Source organism: Mya arenaria, chromosome 7, assembly GCF_026914265.1.
Source record: "Mya arenaria isolate MELC-2E11 chromosome 7, ASM2691426v1".
NCBI lineage: Eukaryota > Metazoa > Mollusca > Bivalvia > Myida > Myidae > Mya > Mya arenaria.
In genome coordinates, this window is record NC_069128.1 from 53,809,641 (window position 1) to 53,831,931 (window position 22,291).

Below are 22,291 nucleotides of genomic sequence, written 5' to 3' on the forward strand. Positions count from 1 at the left end.
GAATACCACAATGACATTCAAACTATACATTTCAAAAATTCGTATTGTTATTTTGCGGTTAGTTTGTATCAACAGTCATTTTTTTTCCTTAGAATATTTTGCATGGAGATTCAGTAGCATAAACTCATGATTCAATATCAATGATACAAGCCATGAAAATGTTTGCTATGCATACATGCAAGTATTAAACTAAATAAATACAAATAAGCTTAAATATCGAATGATCATAAACAGCAACTACATAAGTAAATAAAAAAAAAATTCATAGTGTTACCGTTTGTAAAATGTATATATATTTTATATTTAGGATTTCATTGTATAATTGTCTCGTACATTGTGTGGTGACCTAGAGTTAACTATGATTCTCTCTCGTAATATATTTCGAAGGCATTTCTAGGGATTTGTTCAGAGTGTTCCATTTAGTACTATAAAAAATATAGAATAAACATTTTTAAAGAATTTGAGAGAACCTTATAGATGATTCTAATGTTCTAGAAAATTTTGGTTTGGTATATAAGGGAAAATTAATCTGATCTTGAGCGAATAGTAATATTTAAGCTTTCTATAAATGTTTCACGAGTGCTTTAATTCAGGAGCTTCTCAATCCCGTATTCAAGCAGATGTTCTAACGTATTTGACGCTTCTTCAAAAGGAAGTGTCCTTAATCAGGAAGTTGAGTGATGGTTTGTTAAAACCCTTTTTGTTTCAACGTTCATTTAACTCCATCCTTAATATCAAAATCGAGGAGTCCAGCAAAAAAATAAGGAGTCCGGAACAGAAATTAACATTTTTCCGGCTAATGACTATTCATTCAATGACTTCATAGAGCATTTGGTATTGCTTTTGCAGTAGGGCAATTATGTACCACATCCCAATGTTTGTGGCATCACACTTATATTCATCATTGCCCCCAATCCAATCTGGGGCCTCTTCGATATCAGCTTGTCATCAAGAGACTTAGTCCTTAAGGGCCGTCCTAATTTCGCAACGACGTGAGCATTCCTAACCAGAATGCACAATCTGTCAATAATAACTTTGTTGAGCTGAATAATCGAGCGGTCATCTGGTGATTCACCTAATTGTTTTCTTTTTTCATTTCTTTGCTTACGAAAAATAAAAGCATGGCCTTAGAAGCGCTATGCTTATTGATGGCTACCAATCGCATGTTGGAGTACCGAGTGACAAAAACTCCCAACAGTCTCACAACTAACAGACTCAGTGGTTAGTATAACCGAATAAGTATGGTGGTTGGGGTAGGTTGTGAGTGGGTTTCGAGTGGTGAGTGAGTGGATGGGCGGGTGTGTCGGCAACTTGGATGGATGGACGGGCAGGCGTGTAAGTGAGCGAGCGAGTGCCATGCTATCGTTCATATGTTTTATTTTATCTTATTATCACATAAAGGGAATCATCGTTCAAACCGTTCAGCACTATCAGTGCTTTGATTATACATACAATTCATTCATGACAAACTCAATGGGAACATACTGAAATTGGTCAGTACAAGATACATCTGGGAATACACACAGTAAATAGCCCAGCAGGATGACATGCTAAGTGGTGATTTATTGACTGGTTCAATTTCATAGACTGATAAGCCCTTTCCTCAAAATTAGGAGTTCGGGAAGCAATTTCCCTGGACTGTTACTATTAATGCAAGTTAATATTAAAAGCGTTTTCCAATGGTTAAAGAATAACTTGAAATACACTTATCATTCTTACTAGTTACCTAAAACATATATACACATGTGGGGAATACCGTCTCAAAGGTTGTAGACATAGCAGCAAGATGTGTGTGTGTGTGTGTATTTACAAATGGAGCGTTAGGCAAATCTGATAAAGGATATCTTCTAGGACCATTTCGTTTCTCTTCCAATTCGATAGAAATTGAATGCCGCTAAGGACCATTACATGCTGGTGTTTTCATCAAAAAGAGCGAATCAAAATGGAGTTGTAGTGCATACCTTGGATTTGGTTATAAAGACTGAGAAGCTGGTATATCAGGTGACTTTGATTCTAAAGGCTTCAAGGTTCGACCACGATTTTCAGTGGTTGGTGGATATACAAAGATAAAAACGAGCCTTGACATAGAAAACGATTGAACAATTTCTAAACCATCTGTTTCAAACCCATACGTTTCGCTCGAGCAAATATCAAGATGTTCCAACAATCGTGGAAGCGCCTGACGACAACAGTTCAAAACAAGAGCCGACCTCAAATCAGGATGGTCAATCCCAGTCAAATTTCAGTCACATCGAATTATTAACATTAAAATTATGTCCAGGATGTGGAAAAGCTGAATGTCCATTTAGTCTTATTTATGACAACATGTAAACTTGCAGTAAACTCCTGATTCGCCGACCGTTTCAATGCGGTTTCCACAATATTTATCGATTTCGTCTGTATTGTAACATACATCAACGTATGTTTCTCTCGTCTCATTTGTTTCGCTATCGTCTACGTAGTTTTTGGCTATTCGGAATGTCTTTGTATTTTGCATTGTATTATATGAAAACAGTTAACAGTTGTATAATTATTTATGTGAAAAACGTGTAAGAAATAAAATGATAGTAATAGTATTTATCATGTAATTGCGGAAAATCCACCCAGAGGGCACGCGCGGAAAGCCGGTTTCGAGGCTTACCGAATTTATATTTCCGAAACGTGCATGAGAAGCCGGATTTTCCGACCAGGAACGCAACGCATGATTGGTATTTATTTCTAACATACTGTTATGTGCCTTTAATTCATTTTGTAACTATATTAATATAGAATGGGTTTAATTTACTATGTTTCATTCTATTCATTTATTCATCTGCGCAAGGTTTTTTAATTGGATTTGTCGCATACGCAACATCAACATGTCCATAGAAGAGAAAAAAAATACATAAGAAGTATGTAATTTATAACAGTGGTTCATTTCCTCAGAAGGAACTTAAATAAGATAAAACATACAAAATTCGTACAAAGTTAATAGATGTTGTTTTTTTAAATCACCGTTGACCTCATTTCAATCAAAACTAGGACAGAAATTAACAGCGTTCGAAATTTTGAAAGTTAAAAAATGATTTTTTAAAAGTGAACATTTTTCGGAACAAACGTAGATGAAAAAGGATAAAAGTTTACCAGTTTGATGAATTGTTATTTGCAAAGAAACACCAGTGTTGACTTTAGAAGAGAACGACGACAGAAAAGGCACCTTATGGATTACGAAGAGATTAAAACCCAAACTGAGAGTAAGAGAGAAATGTTGAAACTGAAAGTGGACGGTCGAAGTGGATTGAGGTTTTTCAATACTTTGCTTGGCTGGTCGAGAAAATCAGAGATCTTCTTTATGTTGAATATTCGACAACACATTGTAATTTAATTTTGAGAGGGTTTGTGTAACTGTGTCTTGATATCAAAAGGATTTGTTTGTGTATCCAACACAGTTCTGGATAAGTTTTTCGCACAAACGCTTTCGGACACTTGTATTGCCAGCTCTGTCAGGTTGGCATTCCTGTCCATGACATTCATATGAGCAGCTGCTGTTCATTTTCAACCTTCGTATGTGTAACGGTAGCCAGATAGAAGGATGATCATCAGCTGTCAACTAACTTGAAAGGATGCATAAAAAGATTAGTAGTTTTTCATATTCTGGTAATTGCCGTGTTAATTTACCATACCGCGTATGCGAAAATATCTTGATATTTTTGTTAAGGGATTTTGGCGCGTATATGATACAAAACACCCTATGGGCACCCTAGCTATATATGAACGTTCATATTAATACCAATAATGTACGTTCAATGATACTTTTCATTAATTTGACACTTTTGTATGTATCCATGTATCAAGTCTGCCTTGTCATAAACATACCATAAGACTTGTTTAAGTTAAATACATTTAACCCCACCATCAGACTCCCGTGAAATTTTCCATTGTGGGTATTTGCACATAATTGCCATTGGGGTAAATCTCGTCATATAAGAGGCCTATTTAATAAATAGCTGATGCCAAATTAACGACATCCCAAATTTGAAGCACGCAGAGGGTACATGTTTTTTTTTTTATTATTATTTTGTTTACCGGAAGTGGTTGTTATCGGACTGACTTTTTGTTGATTTGTTGTATGTTTTGTTTTTGTCGTTGTTTTTTTATCTAAACTTTGACAGGTATTGTGTACATTTATATTCATGACATTTATGAAGCAAAACAAATACACAAGAGTTAGTCATTGTATTTTATTTGATCGAATTGAATTGGTTAGTGAGCCCTCCTGTTAGTTCTGCCGGTAAGACCGTACTTCTTAGACATTCAATTGAGAGCATTACGCCTCAACTTACTTGTGTCTATAACATTTGCAGAGATGCATGTGGAAATATTTTAAGGTACAAAGGTTGGCATGTATGTACTGGTAGGAACACAAACACGCTGTTAGGCTTATAGAGCTACTTAACAAGTATTACATTTGCTTGAAATTATTTTTTATACCAAATTATCTTTTTTTTTATTGTGAACACAGCTGATACAAATATCCCTAAAATTCCGTTTCCTAGTATCAGTTTTTTAGGGGATCGACGACTGTGCTACTATCCTTTTAAACAAACAAATTAAGCTTGCATGTTATCAAAACAGCGAACAGAATTTTTATTATGATTTGTTGTAACAGTTTTGTTGTACTATATTTTGGAATAGCGGTAACATTGGCACATTCATCGTCCGGTCTTGATTTTTACCTGGCTTAACATAACGCACGTACAGGGAAGAGGAGTAGGGGAATTCGGGGACGACGTTGAATGAACCAAAGAACATACAGGGAACAATTAATTGGCATGGCTCTTATAATTTGGAATAAGTGCGTTGATAGTTTTACTTTGAGTCTTCGGTCAAACAAAAAGAAATACAATTGAATTTTAAAATAAGGGTTCAAATAATGTTATAGCATATTAAGTGTGTGCATTAAACGGGAAAGTGTAAAAAACATTCATATATATACCACACAAATTTGCTAAAAATCTCACAAGGCTACTGCAAACCTTTTCAAGTAAACGACTTACAGAACTACAATAATTTTACTAAAAAAACACTGAAATGTACTGCCAATTTATAATACCTTAACGGCATAAGATGGCTTTGGGAAATAAAAATCAAAGGATATTAAAGGACAAAGGATATTAAACTTATTTTAAAGTTATTGAGCTTGAATGTGAAGACAGTTATAAGCTTATACGAATCAATCCGGGGTCAGACCATTAATGGTGTCCTTTTAATTAGGCGTGTAGAACATATGTCTCTATGCTTATTGGTCGAAAATCCATTGGCTTAGTGGAAGCCAACTTAACTACTAGATAGCTCAATCCCGTTCCTGAATGTGTGTTTCATGAAAGGAGATGCATATAACAACTACATTTTAGTTTTAAATTATGTAATATTTTGCTTTTTAACAGTCATGGTTTATTTATTTCTTTTAATCGCGTACGTTCAGTGACTTTAATTTAATAAATCTGAAAAAAAAACTTAACATTATAACTACGGATAGCTTCCATAGTGAGATAAGTAGACTCCGATCACAAACGTACCGAATAATATATGTTTAACCCTCGCCTCGCAAAATATTAACAATTGAATATCCATCCGTTTGTTTGTTTGATTTTCAAGCCCATAGTTGCGTTCCCAAAAGAAGATAAATCACACAAAATAATCTGTCTGAACTCAGACATTTGGGGCAAATACTTCAGACAAAAATGTTATGATTTGCAAGCAGTTGGCGTCACTGTCATCTAGCTGATATCATTGTATTTTTGGTCGGTTTGCTTAGGATAACAAAATATCTAATCAGCAAAAGATAAGGTTCGTAATATTGATTAATAAGAATAATAATATACTGGCTGACATATTCCGGTTATCTTGATAAGCCTGTATTCATTGTTTTAGTCTTTGTGATAGAATATCTGTGATTATGTGGTTAAATATTTTCATCTTAAGGAAGGGATTCGGTTTAAGTTCATGTAGTATATTTTATGGTTTATAGACAAGATAATTTGGTAAAAGGTATTCACATACTTATACTGCACAGTAACACTGTTTAAACCTTGCTGAATTTGAATACATTCAAGCACAATAATGCAATGAATTATCTTGACGCTTTGTTATGTAGCGATTCTATAATATCGTAATATGTTTTTCTCGTATGGAGTTTCAGTTTATTTAGATTCGGGATTGATTTACAATATAGGGGGCCTGAGTGCATATCGTTATAAACCTTGACGGTATACATTTTTCACAAAATTTCAAAAGTTGATTTGTGAAATTATGAGCGTATATATCGATATAAGTCAGCATACAAAATGTATTTTTTGCCGTAAAAACTCTGCACATTCTAATGCAATATACTTAAACTGCCATCAAGCGCAGTAGAGGCGTCGGAATAGGAGGTCGACAGGGATTACATTGGACCCGGATTTTCATTAACATCACCGGAAAGGAGTAAAATTATAGAAAATCAAATATTAAATTTAAAATGAGTAAAATGTTTCGTACCTTTTGAAAATAACAGAACAAACCCACCCTCATTCGATATGTGCCTATTTCAATAGACACTTAAAATCATGTTCTACCAGCATCAAACAGCTCTTTGAATGAAGGATATCTACATACTGCCTGACCTGTACCACGGGAAAATAGGGAATAGAAAGGAAAAGAAGGGAAGAAAAGATGTATGGGGAAATTACTTGAGTATCATAACTAGTACTTTTAAGTTAAAAGTTCCCTTAAATAGTTTGGGTTGGGTAAATTTTATCAAATATTTTCGTAGCAATTGAATTTATTGTTTTAAACCTGACAATGTAAGTGTATAATTTTCATAGTACCGTTCGTTTTCATTGTCTCTGTAAATGTAATTTGTGAATGTATAGTTTCACGATAGCTACAATAATGGTTTTCTAATGATTTATATTAACAAATGTACATATATACTCCATATATCGAACAATCTATATAAAATTACACTAAAGGGAGCCTTAGGGGAATTACCTAATCTGTAAATATACTCTATGTATTAAAGTGGTAAGTAGTGTTCTTACCTGAATCAAATAGGTAAAATACTGCAGATAATGTGATTATGACTTCAACCATGAAAATTTTGCTTTCCAATGTGAAAAATTTAGCAGAACATATAGAACATTCAATTATCTCTATGTGAAAAAGATATTATTTAGGTTTGCCAAAACACCAGAACATTTTTTAAAAACGGGACAAATTTAATAAAATTACTATATGTTAAAATTAACCTCTTTTCAATTGAAAATAAAAGAACCCTTAATATATATATGCGTTTATATTGCGTTTTCTTTTACATGTAGGCCAGTGTAATTACCACAAAAGGGGGTCTTAAAAGTAGGTAATATACAACAAATTCCATTAATATATTGGGGTTAAAGTTTTCCTTAGAAGTACAACAATATGAAGTTGCATTAAAATCATAATGAGCACTCATTCAAAAACACTTAATGTAAACCTGATATATTCTCAAAACAATAGCAATACATGTTTATTGAAATATCCTTTGAGCTTTGTTAGACCGTATCAACAGCACAATAGTTTTTATTGTTGATACAGTGTGTTCACATTGTAGTACCGTGTATGCACAAACCTCCAACATTATTACCACCAACATGGCAAGTAGCCGGATACCTCACACATACTAAGGCGATAAAGAGCGAAGAGCTGCACCTCCGGGAACCCTTCTTCTACCCATCGTCCTTCCGGTGCTTCCGGACCCGTCTTCCCATCGATACTCATGGCATGCGGGATCTTTTCGTGCCTAAAGTTCCTATCAGTACTAGCCAAAGTAGCAATAGAATCATAGAACGGTCGGCAAACCAAACAGTTTCGAATGTGAAAAAGGTACATTTCCGGCACGAGAGTCGGCATCCAGGTTTCAGCTGTTTAGACGCCATTCAATCGAGATGAGAAATTTAGCGCAACAACCTCTGCAGCTAAATCATGAGTATTTACTTTAAGTTTGCTACTGAGGAACATTGATTTAAGATTGAATTGGACTACATGTATATCAATTCCGAAAAACTGCTAGTTTGTCGTTTCATTCGGTTTGTCCCTCGATTTTTTTCGTTTTCACAAAAGAATATGCTGTGAAATAGGTAAGTTTTGGAGATTTAACGGCATCATAATTGAGTCTTGATTTAGCTACTTACGGTGAAATGTTTGTAAGACATTTAAATTGGGCTGGGCTTATCATATATGAGAAAAAGACAGTATTTGTACATTTTCAAATCTAGAATGAAATTTAACAGTGATTCTTTTTACCAGTTGTCCTGCACGTAGCATCAGAAACTCAAATAGGTCAACTTAATAACTTTAAAATGATTTTCTTACTGTTTTGCTAGAAATCTAAGTGTTTATATGCTGTCATCAATGTGCAATAATGTGCATTTTATAATGAGGTTTCTGTAATTAAGAAATTTGTTCAAGGAACAATTGAGACCGTGCATGCACTATAAAAATAGATTGTCATTGCTTTTCTAAGAGACGATTTTCGCCTGAGAGTAGGGGATTTGAGTTACAGAATTAGCCAAAGATTTTAACCATGTATCCGATGATATTAGTTGGTAGAAAAGTGCCAATTAATAGGAGGTTATTGCTCATGTTTTCAGTTATGTGAATAGGACATGGCGCCCGTTTACAATTGACAGATTTGCCATCGTTAATTATCTGAAATACCGCAGGTTCTATTCAGTGCTTAAATTTGAAACTTAATTATTTGAATCATTCACACAGTACTAGGGTAATAAGTACAAATTCAAACAAGAAATGACTACGCTTTTATGCATTAATTTTTTTTGGATAAAATATGATTTTGCTTCTGATAAAAAATACACGATTTTGTGCTTTGAGAACATATTACATTACTTGAAAGCATTTTGATCATAAGTATATAGGAAATATAAAAAAGATAACTACGAGAATATGGTTTAATACTGTGTTTTGGTTAACTGTCCTTTTTAACGCATTAAATATGGTAAGATGTGAACTAGATTGAATCACGATTATGCGACAATCGATTTCAATTGTGAGTATAATTATGTCAGGCGAACCGGAATGTAAATGATTTTACTTTTAATACAGTCTGTTGTATCGGAGTGTGTGTATTGTACCAGGTTGTGTAATTACGATTTTGTAGTATTGAGATTATTTCAGAGAAGGGGAACAAACAAAAAAGATCATTTTGACAATACGGTACATCACTGATTGGGTTGCTTCCCATTTGTAACACTTAAATATTACGTCGCCATCATTATTACGCATATTGGAAAAAATGTCAAGGCGGACTGATCAATTTTCAAAGTCTGTGTGAAATCTAAGAATTTTTAAACACCCTCTTCTTATGACTTAAAAGGTAATGTAAAGCTTGTACTTTAAGACTTTATATATATATGAAGTTATCATAGTCTGCACGCGCTCGAAGTGCATTTAAATGTTGTCTCAAAATGATAATTTCACATTGAAATATAGAGGAAATGACAATGTTGGTGTATAACCTATATTAGCTTTGATGGAAAAGTGAGAGAGCGAGAGCTAATTTGTATTCCTCTTTTTGATGGTCTGGTGTATAGAAAATTAAAACCCTTTTTGTTCTTTACTCGGTCTGTTGAACCGGAGTGTCCATTCGTCCCAATAACAAATGAAGTCTTGTACTGTTTACGATGAATACTTGAGGATGAAAAGGATGTGTTGAAAATGTAAGCCGAATATACTTAAACTATATTCAACGAATTATTCGGACTGGTGTACCGGAATGTAAATGGATTAAGTGTTATACTCGGTCTGTTTTAATATTATATTTGTGGCAAGTCGTGTGATATACACGAGTTTGCAATATAAAGGTTATTTCAGAAAATGAATATACAAGAACCAATATTTTGACAATATGGTACATTATTAAGTATGTGAACATCACTTTTGAAACCCTTAAATGTTGCTATGATGGAAAAAGTGAATTTTTATAACGTTTAGTGTTTGGGAAGCTTAAATGCTATACACGAATCATATAAAGAAGACGTAATGGATGTTTTGAATGTTAACACTTATTATGTTAATAAAGTCTTATATTGTACAAATTTATCGGTCTGGTGTACCGGAATGTAAATTAATTATTTACATTTATATTTTAGAAACTCTTGTAATATATACTATTTTCTATTGTCAATATTATTTCAGAGAGGGAAGAAAGATAACATTCAACTAAAAGATAGAACTTTCTCCCACCTCAGATAAAAAGATCCAATAATTTAACCAATTATTTACACTAAGCACAAAAAAATGCCAGCAAATATACATTTTTACTTAATTTTATTTAACTGAGGTGGGAGAAAAAGCATCTACCTTAGCCGCTCGAGTAAGATAGGTTCATCCAGACCTCGCGGAGGGTTTTATGCGGAAATTAAGACGTTTTCTTTCATGCTTTACGATGAAATATGGGGTTTTAACAGTGAAATAACAACAGTGAAAATATCAATTTGATATTTTCACTGCAAAATAAGGAGTGAAAATATAAAAAATAAAGAAATATCTTATAGATTTAAATAAAGATATAATTGGAAATTAACAACTTACCGTTTATTACTGGTTATCCCGTTTATCAAACATTTTACTGATCTTTGAAGCTGAATGTTCGAACATTGTGTCTCTTAACATTCAGACGTTGTATTATTTGTTATTGGTACATAACAACATTACATACTTATCAAATATGATTGATAAAGGTGCTTGTCATTTTTATATAAAATTTCAAAGATCATTTCTCACTCATTTGTAAAGTATGGAATAAATGGAGGTAAACAATCGATTAAGATAAAGGCATTGCAGTGTGGAATTTTATGTTTTTATTTCAACTGAAAACGGGTGTGGAAATACCGTATTATTTCGCTTCCAAGGCTTTTGAATGTAGTATAAATCCAGCCATTTGAAAATGGACAGAGCAGAAATAATGGCACTGGTTTTATCGACGTTATTATAGAATAGCGCATGGGAAGAATAATTGCTCGGTAGTACACTTCTGCTATAGATGACTTACATAAAATAACATATTGATAATAAGTGTCTTTTTGAAAGAAAATAAAGGAGTGATTGGGGTTATTATCGTATTAAAGAATTACATTTTCATGTCAAAATCGTTTCAATCAAGCGTGACTAAATTTTATTAAAGCTTTTTACAATCATATGAATTAGAAAATGTGCTTACTTTTCTAATGTTCCACTTGATTCGACTCTTAAAGTATAGTTTTGTGTTATTGTTCTTAAATATCAAAACACTAACATGCTATCTTTAAAACCGTCATAAATAAGTTGCCTGAAAAAAATCGCAAACATTTTCGATATGTTTACCATAACATGTATTTTTTCTTGAAAGAGGTGCCTTTATAAGACAAGGAAATACCATTATGACACCTATCAAAGATAGAAACATAGATGCATTTAAAATATATTTTTACAGTCTGTTTGATTTGATTTCTTGAAACAAACCACATGCAATGCATTTATATTCTGAATCTATGATTTAGATGTGTCGCCATGGAAGAGGCATCGTCGGTAACCACGGTATTTATTCCGTTACAATTCACAAATACCGTGGGACAGTTTACTGACAGTCGGCCTAAAGTGTGTTACCGAACAATTGGCCCAAGGTGTTTTATCTGAATAATCGGCCTAAAATGTGTTATCTGAATAATCAGCACATAGTGTTTTATCTGAACAATCGGTCCAAAATGAGTTATCTGAATAATTGGTCCATGGTGTTTTTTTCTGAATAATCGGCCAAAATGTGCTATCTGAAATTCACACATTAATGAAAAAGTATTTTTTAAAAACAAAAGATTGGGGGGGGGGGGCAATAGTTGTTACAAGTTATCTTCTGCAATTTTTGAAATTTTACAAAGACATTTTGTTTCTCACAATTCTTTCAGTGTTTCCAGAGTACCAAATATCTGGACCTGTGCAACACAAATCTTTAGTGACGAAATGGGAAAGTTCACTTTGTATTTCTATCATGAAACAATAAACAGAAAAAGAAATGTGTGCAAAAAGAAACACGCGAGTTATCCATGAAGAGGATTCTTAGAAGCACAAACTACACACAAAGCAAGAAACCATCAGTCATAGACAATAATTGTAGATACACACCGTCAACGCCCATAGCAATGGCTTTAGCGGTATTCTAATTACAATGAAACACGAGTCTTTGATTAGTCAGTTACAATTTTCATCGATTTGATACGTTTTCTTATGTGTTCTACACTATCGACCCCACGGATAAAGTCAGCAGCCCTTTCTGCTACCATTACAGTAGGAATGTTCGTGTTACCGGATGTGATGTTTGGAAATATAGAAGCATCCACGACTCTCAGACCCTTGATACCTTTTACACGAAGCTGTGTGTCTACAACAGTGGAAGGATCATTTTCAGGGTCCATTTTACAAGTACTGGTAGGATGGTATGTTGTTATGGCGACATGTCTAATATAGCATTCCCAGTAGGCATTAGAACGGAACTCATGTTGTGAGCAGAATGACATTTTGTGTTCGTCCTCCTTGAGTCCCATGTTCTGGTATGGCCTTGTTTGCAGTATTTTCTCCCAAATACGAACTCCACCAACTAAAGTTTTAACATCCCTCGTGTCAGAAAGATAGTTCGGATCAATCAATGGATAGTCAAACGCATCCTTGCTTCTTAACTTTATACTTCCTCTACTGAGCGGTTTTGTTATCAGAATATATATTGTAAACCCATTCCCTGGTTCCGGTACTATTTCCCTCGCAGTGGCTTCAGTAAATCCAAATAAGTTAGGTAGTAGAGCAAATATGTTAATTATTTGAATATCAGGATATATGTGTCCTTTCTTGTTTTTATCTAGGTGCAAAAATGCCGAACCATCGGCCGAAGTAGCTTATAGGGGTCCAGTGCCGAACAATCTGTACTTAATCTTAGTCCATACAGACTGCATTAGATCAGCGTTCAACGTTTCAACTTTGTCCGTCTTTGAAGGCATAAATAGACCCAAATGATCCTGCAAGTTTTCGCCAACTGGTAGATCAGCCACAACTGGAATGTCCAGCTCCTGAAGATGTGTTTTTGGCCCAATGCCAGAAAGCATTAGTAGCTGCGGCGAATTGATTGTTCCAGCAGAAAGAATTATTTCTTTTCTTGTTGATACATAGTGTTTCCTGGAATCCTTTACAAAGTATACCCCAACCGCACGGTTTGCTTTGATACTGATTTTTGTCACAAAACTGCGCAAAGATACGTGCAAATTTGGTCGATATCTAGCCTTTCTAAGGTATTCAAAGCTTGCACTGGAGCGAACGCCGTTTCGGATATTTGTTTGAAGTACGCCAAAGCCTTCTTGGTCATAGCCATTGTAGTCTGTGCGGTTATAGCCGAGCTCTTGTCCTGCGTGAAAAAAGAGCTGTGTTGCCTCAGACTGGTAACCTGACGACACGGCTAGCGGTCCGCCCTTGCCGTGAAAAGGTGAAGATACAAATTCTGGTAGCTGCATGTCTTCAGACTTGATAAAATACGGCAAAACATCCCTGAAAAGTAATGAAAATGGGAATCTTAAAATATGACAATACATTTTTTTAAATAATGAAAATGGGTTTCAAAAATATTGCAAAACATGTCTGAAAAAATAATGAAAATTGGTAATGTAATTAAATGTGGCAACACAACTCCCTGAAAATATAAAGATATTGAAAATGAAATGGGTATCAAAGAATTAAGCAGGGGTGGATCCATGATTTGACGTTAGAGGGACCGTTACTTATGAGTGTAAGCTTTTGACTTGCGCCTCTCCCTCAGATTTTAACAGGAGAGTTTGGTGGTACTCCCCAATTTTTTTTAACAAATTCTGATTCAAAATGATGCATTTTGGACGTCCTTTGTTACTTTTTTTCTCCATTGTTGAAATTAAAAATAAACTTGGGACAAATATATGTGCTTGTGTTTGTGAGTGTGTGTGTGTGTGTGTGTGTGTGCGTGCGCGTGTGCGTGCGTACGTGCGTGCGTGTGTGCGTGTGGGTGGGGGTCTATCACACAAAGCTGGACTGGACTTAATCATTGTTCAATTCCTTATACAGTTTGAATAGTACAAAACAATTTGATTGGAAAATTTAACAAAATGCATTTGTGAATTAATTTTATAATATGTGTTTGTTTGAATGATATACACAAGGATTATTAATACTGCGTTTTGATCCGGGAGGTTGTATTCGACTCGAGTTGACTTGCATATTTCGATTTAACGAGGTGTTAGCTAGACATGTGTATTGATTTCAAGTAAGAGAGTCACTTTAAAGTTCAATAGTACACGTGTCTTCAATACATTTATGGAGTCAAACGGCATTTGCAGTTTTCCAATAAAGTGTAACAAAATCATTGAATTGTTTTATATGCAAACATGTTTGACACACTCCAGTCAAAATTACAGTTTTACCTATAACCCCATCCATCACATCCGGCCTTTTTCCATTCCTCATAATTCCAAGGACTTCCTCTAGTGTATTGCATCGCGTTGATGTTTCCGCTTCCGCCTAGAACGCGCCCTCTAGGCCAATAGGACTTTTGATCATTGAAACCCTTGTGAGAATGTTTTTGTGACACGGTATAATATCCCCCATCAAATATATATGGAATATTGTGTTGAAAACCAAGAGGATGGAATACTGAGTACATCTGACTCATCATCATCACCTCCGGCTTCTATCAAAAGCACACTTGTAGCGGCATCTTCTGACAGCCTCGTGGCGATAATTGATCCTGCCGTGCCCCCACCCACTACGATGTAATCGTATACGTCATTGATGACGTCATCGGTTTGCGTGTGTTGCTTCTTTTCCATGAAAATGTTTACAAGAAGAGCACATACGATAATGATAATTCCAAGCTGCACGCTCATAATGGTTTTGTCTTTAACAGTTTATCGTTTTTAAAGTGTCTTTAAACTTTTTTCTGTTGATCCTGTAACGAAATTGTTTAGATTGTAGCAGATTTAATTGTACGATTCACTGAAAAACGTTTGACAAAATATTTAAGAAAAAAGATTATCTAAATCACATTCTTAACACTACTTTATTAAAACACATGCGACAGTTAAGCAATGCGATAATTTACTTTAATTATTATAAAATAGAACTTAATACTCACTTTTATGCACTCAGTTTATGCTTATATGAAACACCGATCTCGATATAAAGGACGATTTCCATATCATGACCCTATGTACATAACTTGACAGTACATGACTCTTTTAAACCACTCAAATCATTATTTAGAATCTGGGTCAAACGTTCGGGTTCGGGTCATCTCATGAATACGTACTTATACATGTTCGAAAATGATAGCGCTAGTGACTTCTGGGTTAACTTTTAACTTCTTATATTTTCGTACAATGTGTGCCGGTCCTAAATTCGAGTCAAATTTAACCCTAACCCGCACTTTAAGTTCGTGTTAAACCTACGGTAGAAATCAACAGAAATCATCTATCACATTTAAGTATAGTAATTTGCCTCCGAGAAATTCCTTCTGCCATCTAAAAGTTTCTAAAACAACGGCCATTGTTGATCTATGCCCATCAAAAACAACATAGTGTGATACACATATTTTAATCATAAATTGTCGCTATCATAAAATAACGTCATTACAAGTTTCCGATATAATAAAATTCGTGTTCATTGAATACTAAATTTATTAAATTCTTTTACTCGTTTGCTAAAGCTCCTTTTCAACCTTAGAAAACTCGTTTAATACATTACAGATTCAACGATCACTTATATGTTTACGTCTATTAAAGTCGATGTGAATAAGCGTTACTATATTTCCGCAAACCAGCTGTGATTTCATAAAAGTGTTCGGCGACATCAAAAATATTTCATCTCGGAAATCACGAATTTGCCAATCCCTGCAAAGCACTTGTTACACACGTTGTCTCCAGCTCTCTCCCCTTTGTGGTAAAGCGTACAATGGTTCTGTGCCTCCTTAATGCGCGTCCGAACCGCCCGCCCGCTGACTTCCAGCAGCTTCAGACGACGGATAAACACGCTCGTCGTCGTAACCGACGGAAGTTGCCAGAATTCCCGCACATTCTCCAGCATATCGGACTGCATTCTAGCCGCAGTTTCAAACGCAGCTTTCTGTAGATCCTCAAGTCCATATTTGTCTGAGAGGTAAAGGTAGCGAACTACTTTTTGTGGGTATGGTGATGACGTGGGCGTGATTGCTATGTCATTGGCTAGAAACTCCTCGCATTTCTCCACAAGGCGATGAACTTGGAATTCTTCCGCCAGGTCCAATATGATCACAATATTGATTTCTATAAAAAAGAATACTGATACTAAATTATATTATTTCATTTTGGTGTCTCTTTTTTCATTATCAAAGGTTTTACTTCTATTACATCTCTTTTCAAAGTTAAATGTTTGATAAAATATATTTGCAACACAATAGTATTAGGACAAACATAAGTTTCAACGACCTACTTTTACACTATCCACAGTGGGGCTGTAAGTAGTGCTTATTTATCTTGTGCCGTACGAATACCTTCCAACAGTGAGTCGACACATTTAGTGGCACATATAAAACTACTAGAACTCCGCGAGTCGGATGTGTCGCCTGACGAATTATTTACTGTCGACAAACGTTAAGCCAGGAGCAAGCAATTGGTTATATAAGCAAAAATGAGCACAATAAATACTGAAGTCAATGACATTGAGAAATAATTTGAAAATAATGGATTAATACATTTTCAGGTGTGAAATGAGCATCTCTGTCTTGCTTCTGTCTAAACTGCTATCCAGACCGGTAGTTTCAGAGGACATGTTCTTTAAGCAGTTGTTGACGGACGGACGACGGACAAAGACCGATCACAATAGCTCACCTTGAGCACTTCGTGCTCTGGTGAGCTAAAAAAGTGTGCAAGGTAAAGTTAAACATGAAAATTAACAAAGGGCAATAACTCTAATATAGAAGCAAGAGATAGTTTTTGTGCACTGCGATCCCCTTCAATAAGATCTATCTATCTATTAAGTTTCAAGTTGATAACTCTTATAGTTTTCGAGAAATGCCCCGGACAAAATTTAAGCTTGAAAATTAACAAAGGGCAATAACTCTAAACATATAGATGCAAGAGTTACGGTTTTTGTGCACTGCACTTTCCCTCAATCAGATATACCTACGGAATAAGTTTCAGGTTGATACTTCCTATAGTTTACGAGATATGCCACGGACAAAACCTAAGCATGAAAATTAACAAAGGGCAATAACTCTAAAAATATGGCAGCAAGAGTAACGGTTCATGTGCACTGCACTTGCCCTCAATGAGATCTATCTAGCTATGAAGTTTCAAGCTGATACCTCTTATATTCTTCAAGATATGCCCCGGACAAAACTTTAAGCATGAAAATTAACAAAGGGCAATAACTTTAAAATTAAGAAAGCAAGAGTTACTGTTATTGTGCACTGCACTTGCCCTCCATGAGATCTATCTACATATGAAGTTTCAAGTTGATAACTCTTATATTCTACAAGATATGCCCCGGACAAAACTTTAAGCATGAAAAATAACAAAGGGCACTATCTCTTAAAATATGGAAGCAAGAGTAACAGTTCTTGTGCACTGCACTTGCCCTCAATTAGATCTATCTACATATGAACTTTCAAGTTGATACCACTAATAGTTTAGGAGATATACCCTGGACAAGCGAAAATGGGACGCGGACGCCGCCGCCGCCGGCACCGACGCCGCCACCGACGCCGCCGACAAAAGTAACCCCTATATGTCGTCTTTTCAGGCGACACAAAAATTGCAACTGGTTTAAGATTTGTGAAAAATTACTCTTAGACTAGAATAATCATAGAAAGAAATAAGCGGTGTAAACAGACAAAACAGTTTAAAAAATCAATAAAATATCGAAATTTCAATGAAAAACCTATTTAAACACTATTGAATGAGGACGCTATTAAGTTTTCCCTTCAAAACCTCGGATGGACCTCACATGACGTTGGCCTTAACAAATCGTTTCTATGTTAAGCGTCCACAGACGGATAGGGTTTGGGTTTCCCGATATAAAAGCAAACATTTCATATGATCGATGATCGTGTCGTTTTTGTCCCAAATTTCCTTTTACTATGATTCCGACAACAAAACACACATGTAAACAACATGTTTCAAACTTTGTTGTCGTATTCTTGGCATTTGATATCAGAAATGATGCATTTTGTGTGATTCCCATGATCAACACACATAGATGCAAGTTTTATTTAAACTAGTTTAGCACTGGAAAACTATCTAACAGGCTCTGGTGTCTACACTCTACATAGAATTTCACTCATTAAGTATTCGTTTGTTTTTTCGGGGGTTGGTTAGCAGTCCGTACGTTCTCGTACACCAGAGCGTACTACATTCTCGTACATCAGAGCGTACCACATTTTCGTATGCCAGAGCGTTCCACATTCTCGTATACCAGAGCGTACTACATTCTCGTACACCAGAGCGTACTACATTCTCGTACACCAGAGCGTACCACATTCTCGTATACCAGAGCGTACCACATTATCGTACACCAGAGCGTACCACATTTTCGTATACCAGAGCGTACCGCATTATCGTATACCAGAGCGTACCACATTCTCGTACACCGGAGCATTCCACATTCCCGTACACCAGAGCGTACCACATTCTCGTAAACCAGAGCGTACCGCATTCTCGTACTCCATTCTAGTTCACAAGAGCGTACCGCATTCTCGTACACCAAAGCGTACCACATTCTCGTACACCAGAGCATACCACATTCCTGTACACCAGAGCGTACCCCATTCTCGTACACCAGAGTGTACAACATTCCCGTACACCAGAGCGTACCACAATCACGTACACAAGGGCGTACCATAAAACTTAGCATTGTCAAACCTCTGATGAATAAGAATGCCGTCATAGAAGCTACGACTTATCTCACCTGTAAGCGGTGCGAGAATGTCCGGGTACACACAACAAAGGAATTGCACCATGTCCGCGTACTTCCGGTCTGGCAGCGGAAGTTCTACCATGCTTTCAACCGACCCCGCTAGAAATAACCTGTGGAATGAGAAAAATAAAATTGAATTCCTAGATTGACTTAACACTTTTTAAATTTGAGCGAGAAGAAATAAAGGACAAATATTTGTTTAAGTGAGAGAAGGCTATATATTTCACTTCCATTCTCAAGAAATATAACTTTTGTTGCCAATTCGATGGAAAAGCATTGAAAAAAACAACACTTGATTGGCCTCTTCTTTCATTCTTATAATTCACTTAAAAATCGGTACTTAATGGGAAAATCGCGTCAAATTTGAGTAAATTACGTCACTAGTGATTTGTCTTCCGAGCACAGTATGCATGTTATTTTTGCAACAGAAAACTGACAAAATTATAAGAAAAAAAATGCAGTGATACTTTGATAAAGCGATCGTTTCAAATCGATCCTGATTAGCATGTATTTTTTCGATAAACCGCCCCAAAGAAAAAAAAATGAAAAAAGAGCTTAAAATAGCTTGTCAAGTCGGATATGAATCAATTTCAGTTTCCAGTAGTAACCAGCTATATTTGTGTCCAATTTTAGAAGCCTCGGATGGGGCGCGAACGGATTGGGTACGAATCTTAATAAGGTTGAGGGGAGGACGACATAGCAACTTGATCAAACGCATTAAAAATTAAGTGTTCGCGTCATTACGTAAGTTTGAGTGATAAACCTTTAACTACTCCCTATGTGATAAATTCATGAAAAATATTAATTATTGATAACAAGATTGTAACTGTGTATTTAATAGCTGAACATGCAAAAAATATGAAATGATTGGTGAGTGCTAAAAGATTTACTGCGATCTACTATCGTCTCATAATGTAGAAATAACGTGTTTTCTGCACCTTTCTTTCAAATTAAACTCTGTTTCCTTTATGAAAACCATTGTTTTCGACATTTGTTCATCCTTTTTGGTATATCAAAACAATTATATCATTTGTGGTAAATTTTATTGGGAGTAAGAGTCTATCTTTAAGAGAAAATTTATCAAAAATGATATTTGGTAACATGTTACTCAGGTCAATTCTACATGAAGTTGGAAGATATAAACACTATTGTTTTATTTTAATAGTTACAATTTATTAAAGGGAATCGATCATGTTATGTAAAATGCACTTAATTATGACGAATTAAAGAGATGCAAATCATAAGGAGTGTTAAGTCTACGTTACTGACGCCTCTAGGCCTTCAACAAGTGTTGATATTTGCTCAAATATTGTCTTTGAATTCCATAACAAATAGCTTGAGTGTGATTGGTTGATTTGCAATAGCATGTGATGATACTAATGGATACTATAAAGGTTAAATTATCCCTCAGTTTATGTAAGAGTCCTTATGGGCTAGTAGTGTTGGCGTCATTTTTCAATTATTTTTCTTTACTGTACCGGCGTGGATTCTGAAAATTCGGTACCAAAGAGTGAAAAATTATAACATTGTTATTTTCACATGCATTACCGTGAAACGATAGTCCAAAAAATGAGCGAGTCCTTTTAACGGTATAAGATAAAAAAAAGACATTGAAATAACGCTGAGTCAAAGACACAATAATTTTTGCAACCAGAGACTTACCGTTTAAACACAGGAGACACCAGCGACAGAACGACCTTTGACACGTACAGTGGCCGTCCCTCCACTATCAATCGCAGGTCAGAGGTCTCATTCGGGTGCCGGAAAGGGTGGTCCAACTCGCATAACGACTGCGCATGCGCCATCTCCGGTACATTTTTGTCTTCCGGGGCGGACGTGTCATCATCCTCTGATTTGTGTTGAATATCCGGTTCTTGGCGAACTTTAAGACTTTGTTTAAAGTTTTTTAACAATGTCGCCATGTTCGCTGTCGGTCAGTTATCCTCTCACATTGTTTATTTGCATGTCATGACTATCAGCTACCTATTTATAGAAGTACAAATATCAACATCATAAATAGCCCTATCTTCAAACAATAGCATCGGTCAGTTTGTTTATTCACATCGTTTAAGCATGAGATTGTCACTCTTTAAAGGCACAGATATTCACAAGTTTCTATCAATTGCTGATCTATCGCCAATTTTTTCACATAGTGCCAGTATAAATATCACAAATGGGGGTTTAATGATATTTGACCCAAATCAACTACCATCCATATATTGGGGTTTAAAGTATCCTTAGTAGTGCAACATTGTTACGTTTAAACATTTTACGGCATTCAATCAAAATGTTTAGATATAAACAAAAACATCGTCAAAACAATAGTAATACATTTGAATGGAATAGTGGAACTGGGTTAGACCTCTTATTATCATAATATTCTTTATTGTTGATATCGTGTGCCTGCATTGGTGAATAGGGTCGGTATACCTAAAACGTCTGAATTAATTTCCTAACTTCATCAGTTTGTTACCCCCCCCCCCATCATTTGATGCAAAAACGTAATCATATCTTAAATACTTTATTCTTATTGAGTTGATTAAAAAAACATACTGGAATTCAGGGTTTGCCTAAAAATCCAAAATCAATAACAAAACGCGTTTCGGCGACCGTGATTAATATAGAATGATCACAGTCAACGCAACTGTACTTCATAGCAGTACTTTTCTTTCAAAAACACTTCTTAATAATATTTTAATTTAAAAATGAGTTTTAAAAAATGACTTAAATACGGAAAGGACATAAGATGTTTTATGAATACATATCCTTAAATCATTTTTTTCAAATAAGGCTTAACTAATTATGGTTTCTCAAAATAACTTCATTCCGCTAGTTGCTTATCCATGAGTAGCTATGATCTTTCTTTAACCTTGTTCAATACAATAAGATTGCTCAATTTGTGTGTAATTTCATTATCTTTCCTTATCCATGTGTGATTCCATTATCTTCCTAGTTCCATATATAGCTCCCTTAGTCTGCTTATTCCATGTGTGATATTACTATATTGCTAATTCCATGTGTACCTCAATGATTTTTTATGATCAATGTCTAATTCCATGATCTTCCTTAATCCATTTGCACTGCCAAGGCCTTTATCACATGTGTAAGTCCTCATCTTGGTTATTTCATGTGTTATTCCTCATCTTGGTTATTTCACGTGTATTTCCTCATCTTGGTTATTTCACGTGTAATTCCTCATCTTGGTTATTTCACGTGTAATTTCTCATCTTGGTTATTTCACGTGTAATTCCTCATCTTGGTTATTTCATGTGTATTTCCT

General features: G+C 35.2%; 1 protein-coding gene across 1 annotated transcript; it reads right to left on the reverse strand.

Moving 5' to 3' along the window:
- Positions 1-15,909: 15,909 nt before the first annotated feature.
- Positions 15,910-20,933, reverse strand: LOC128241252 (BTB and MATH domain-containing protein 36-like). The gene is made up of 3 exons (XM_052958197.1): positions 20,674-20,933; positions 19,003-19,121; positions 15,910-16,361 (listed from the first exon to the last, which is right to left on the reverse strand). The coding sequence occupies exons 1-3, from the start codon at positions 20,931-20,933 to the stop codon at positions 15,910-15,912; spliced, it is 831 nt and encodes a 276-aa protein (XP_052814157.1).
- Between the last annotated feature and the right edge of the window lie 1,358 nt (positions 20,934-22,291).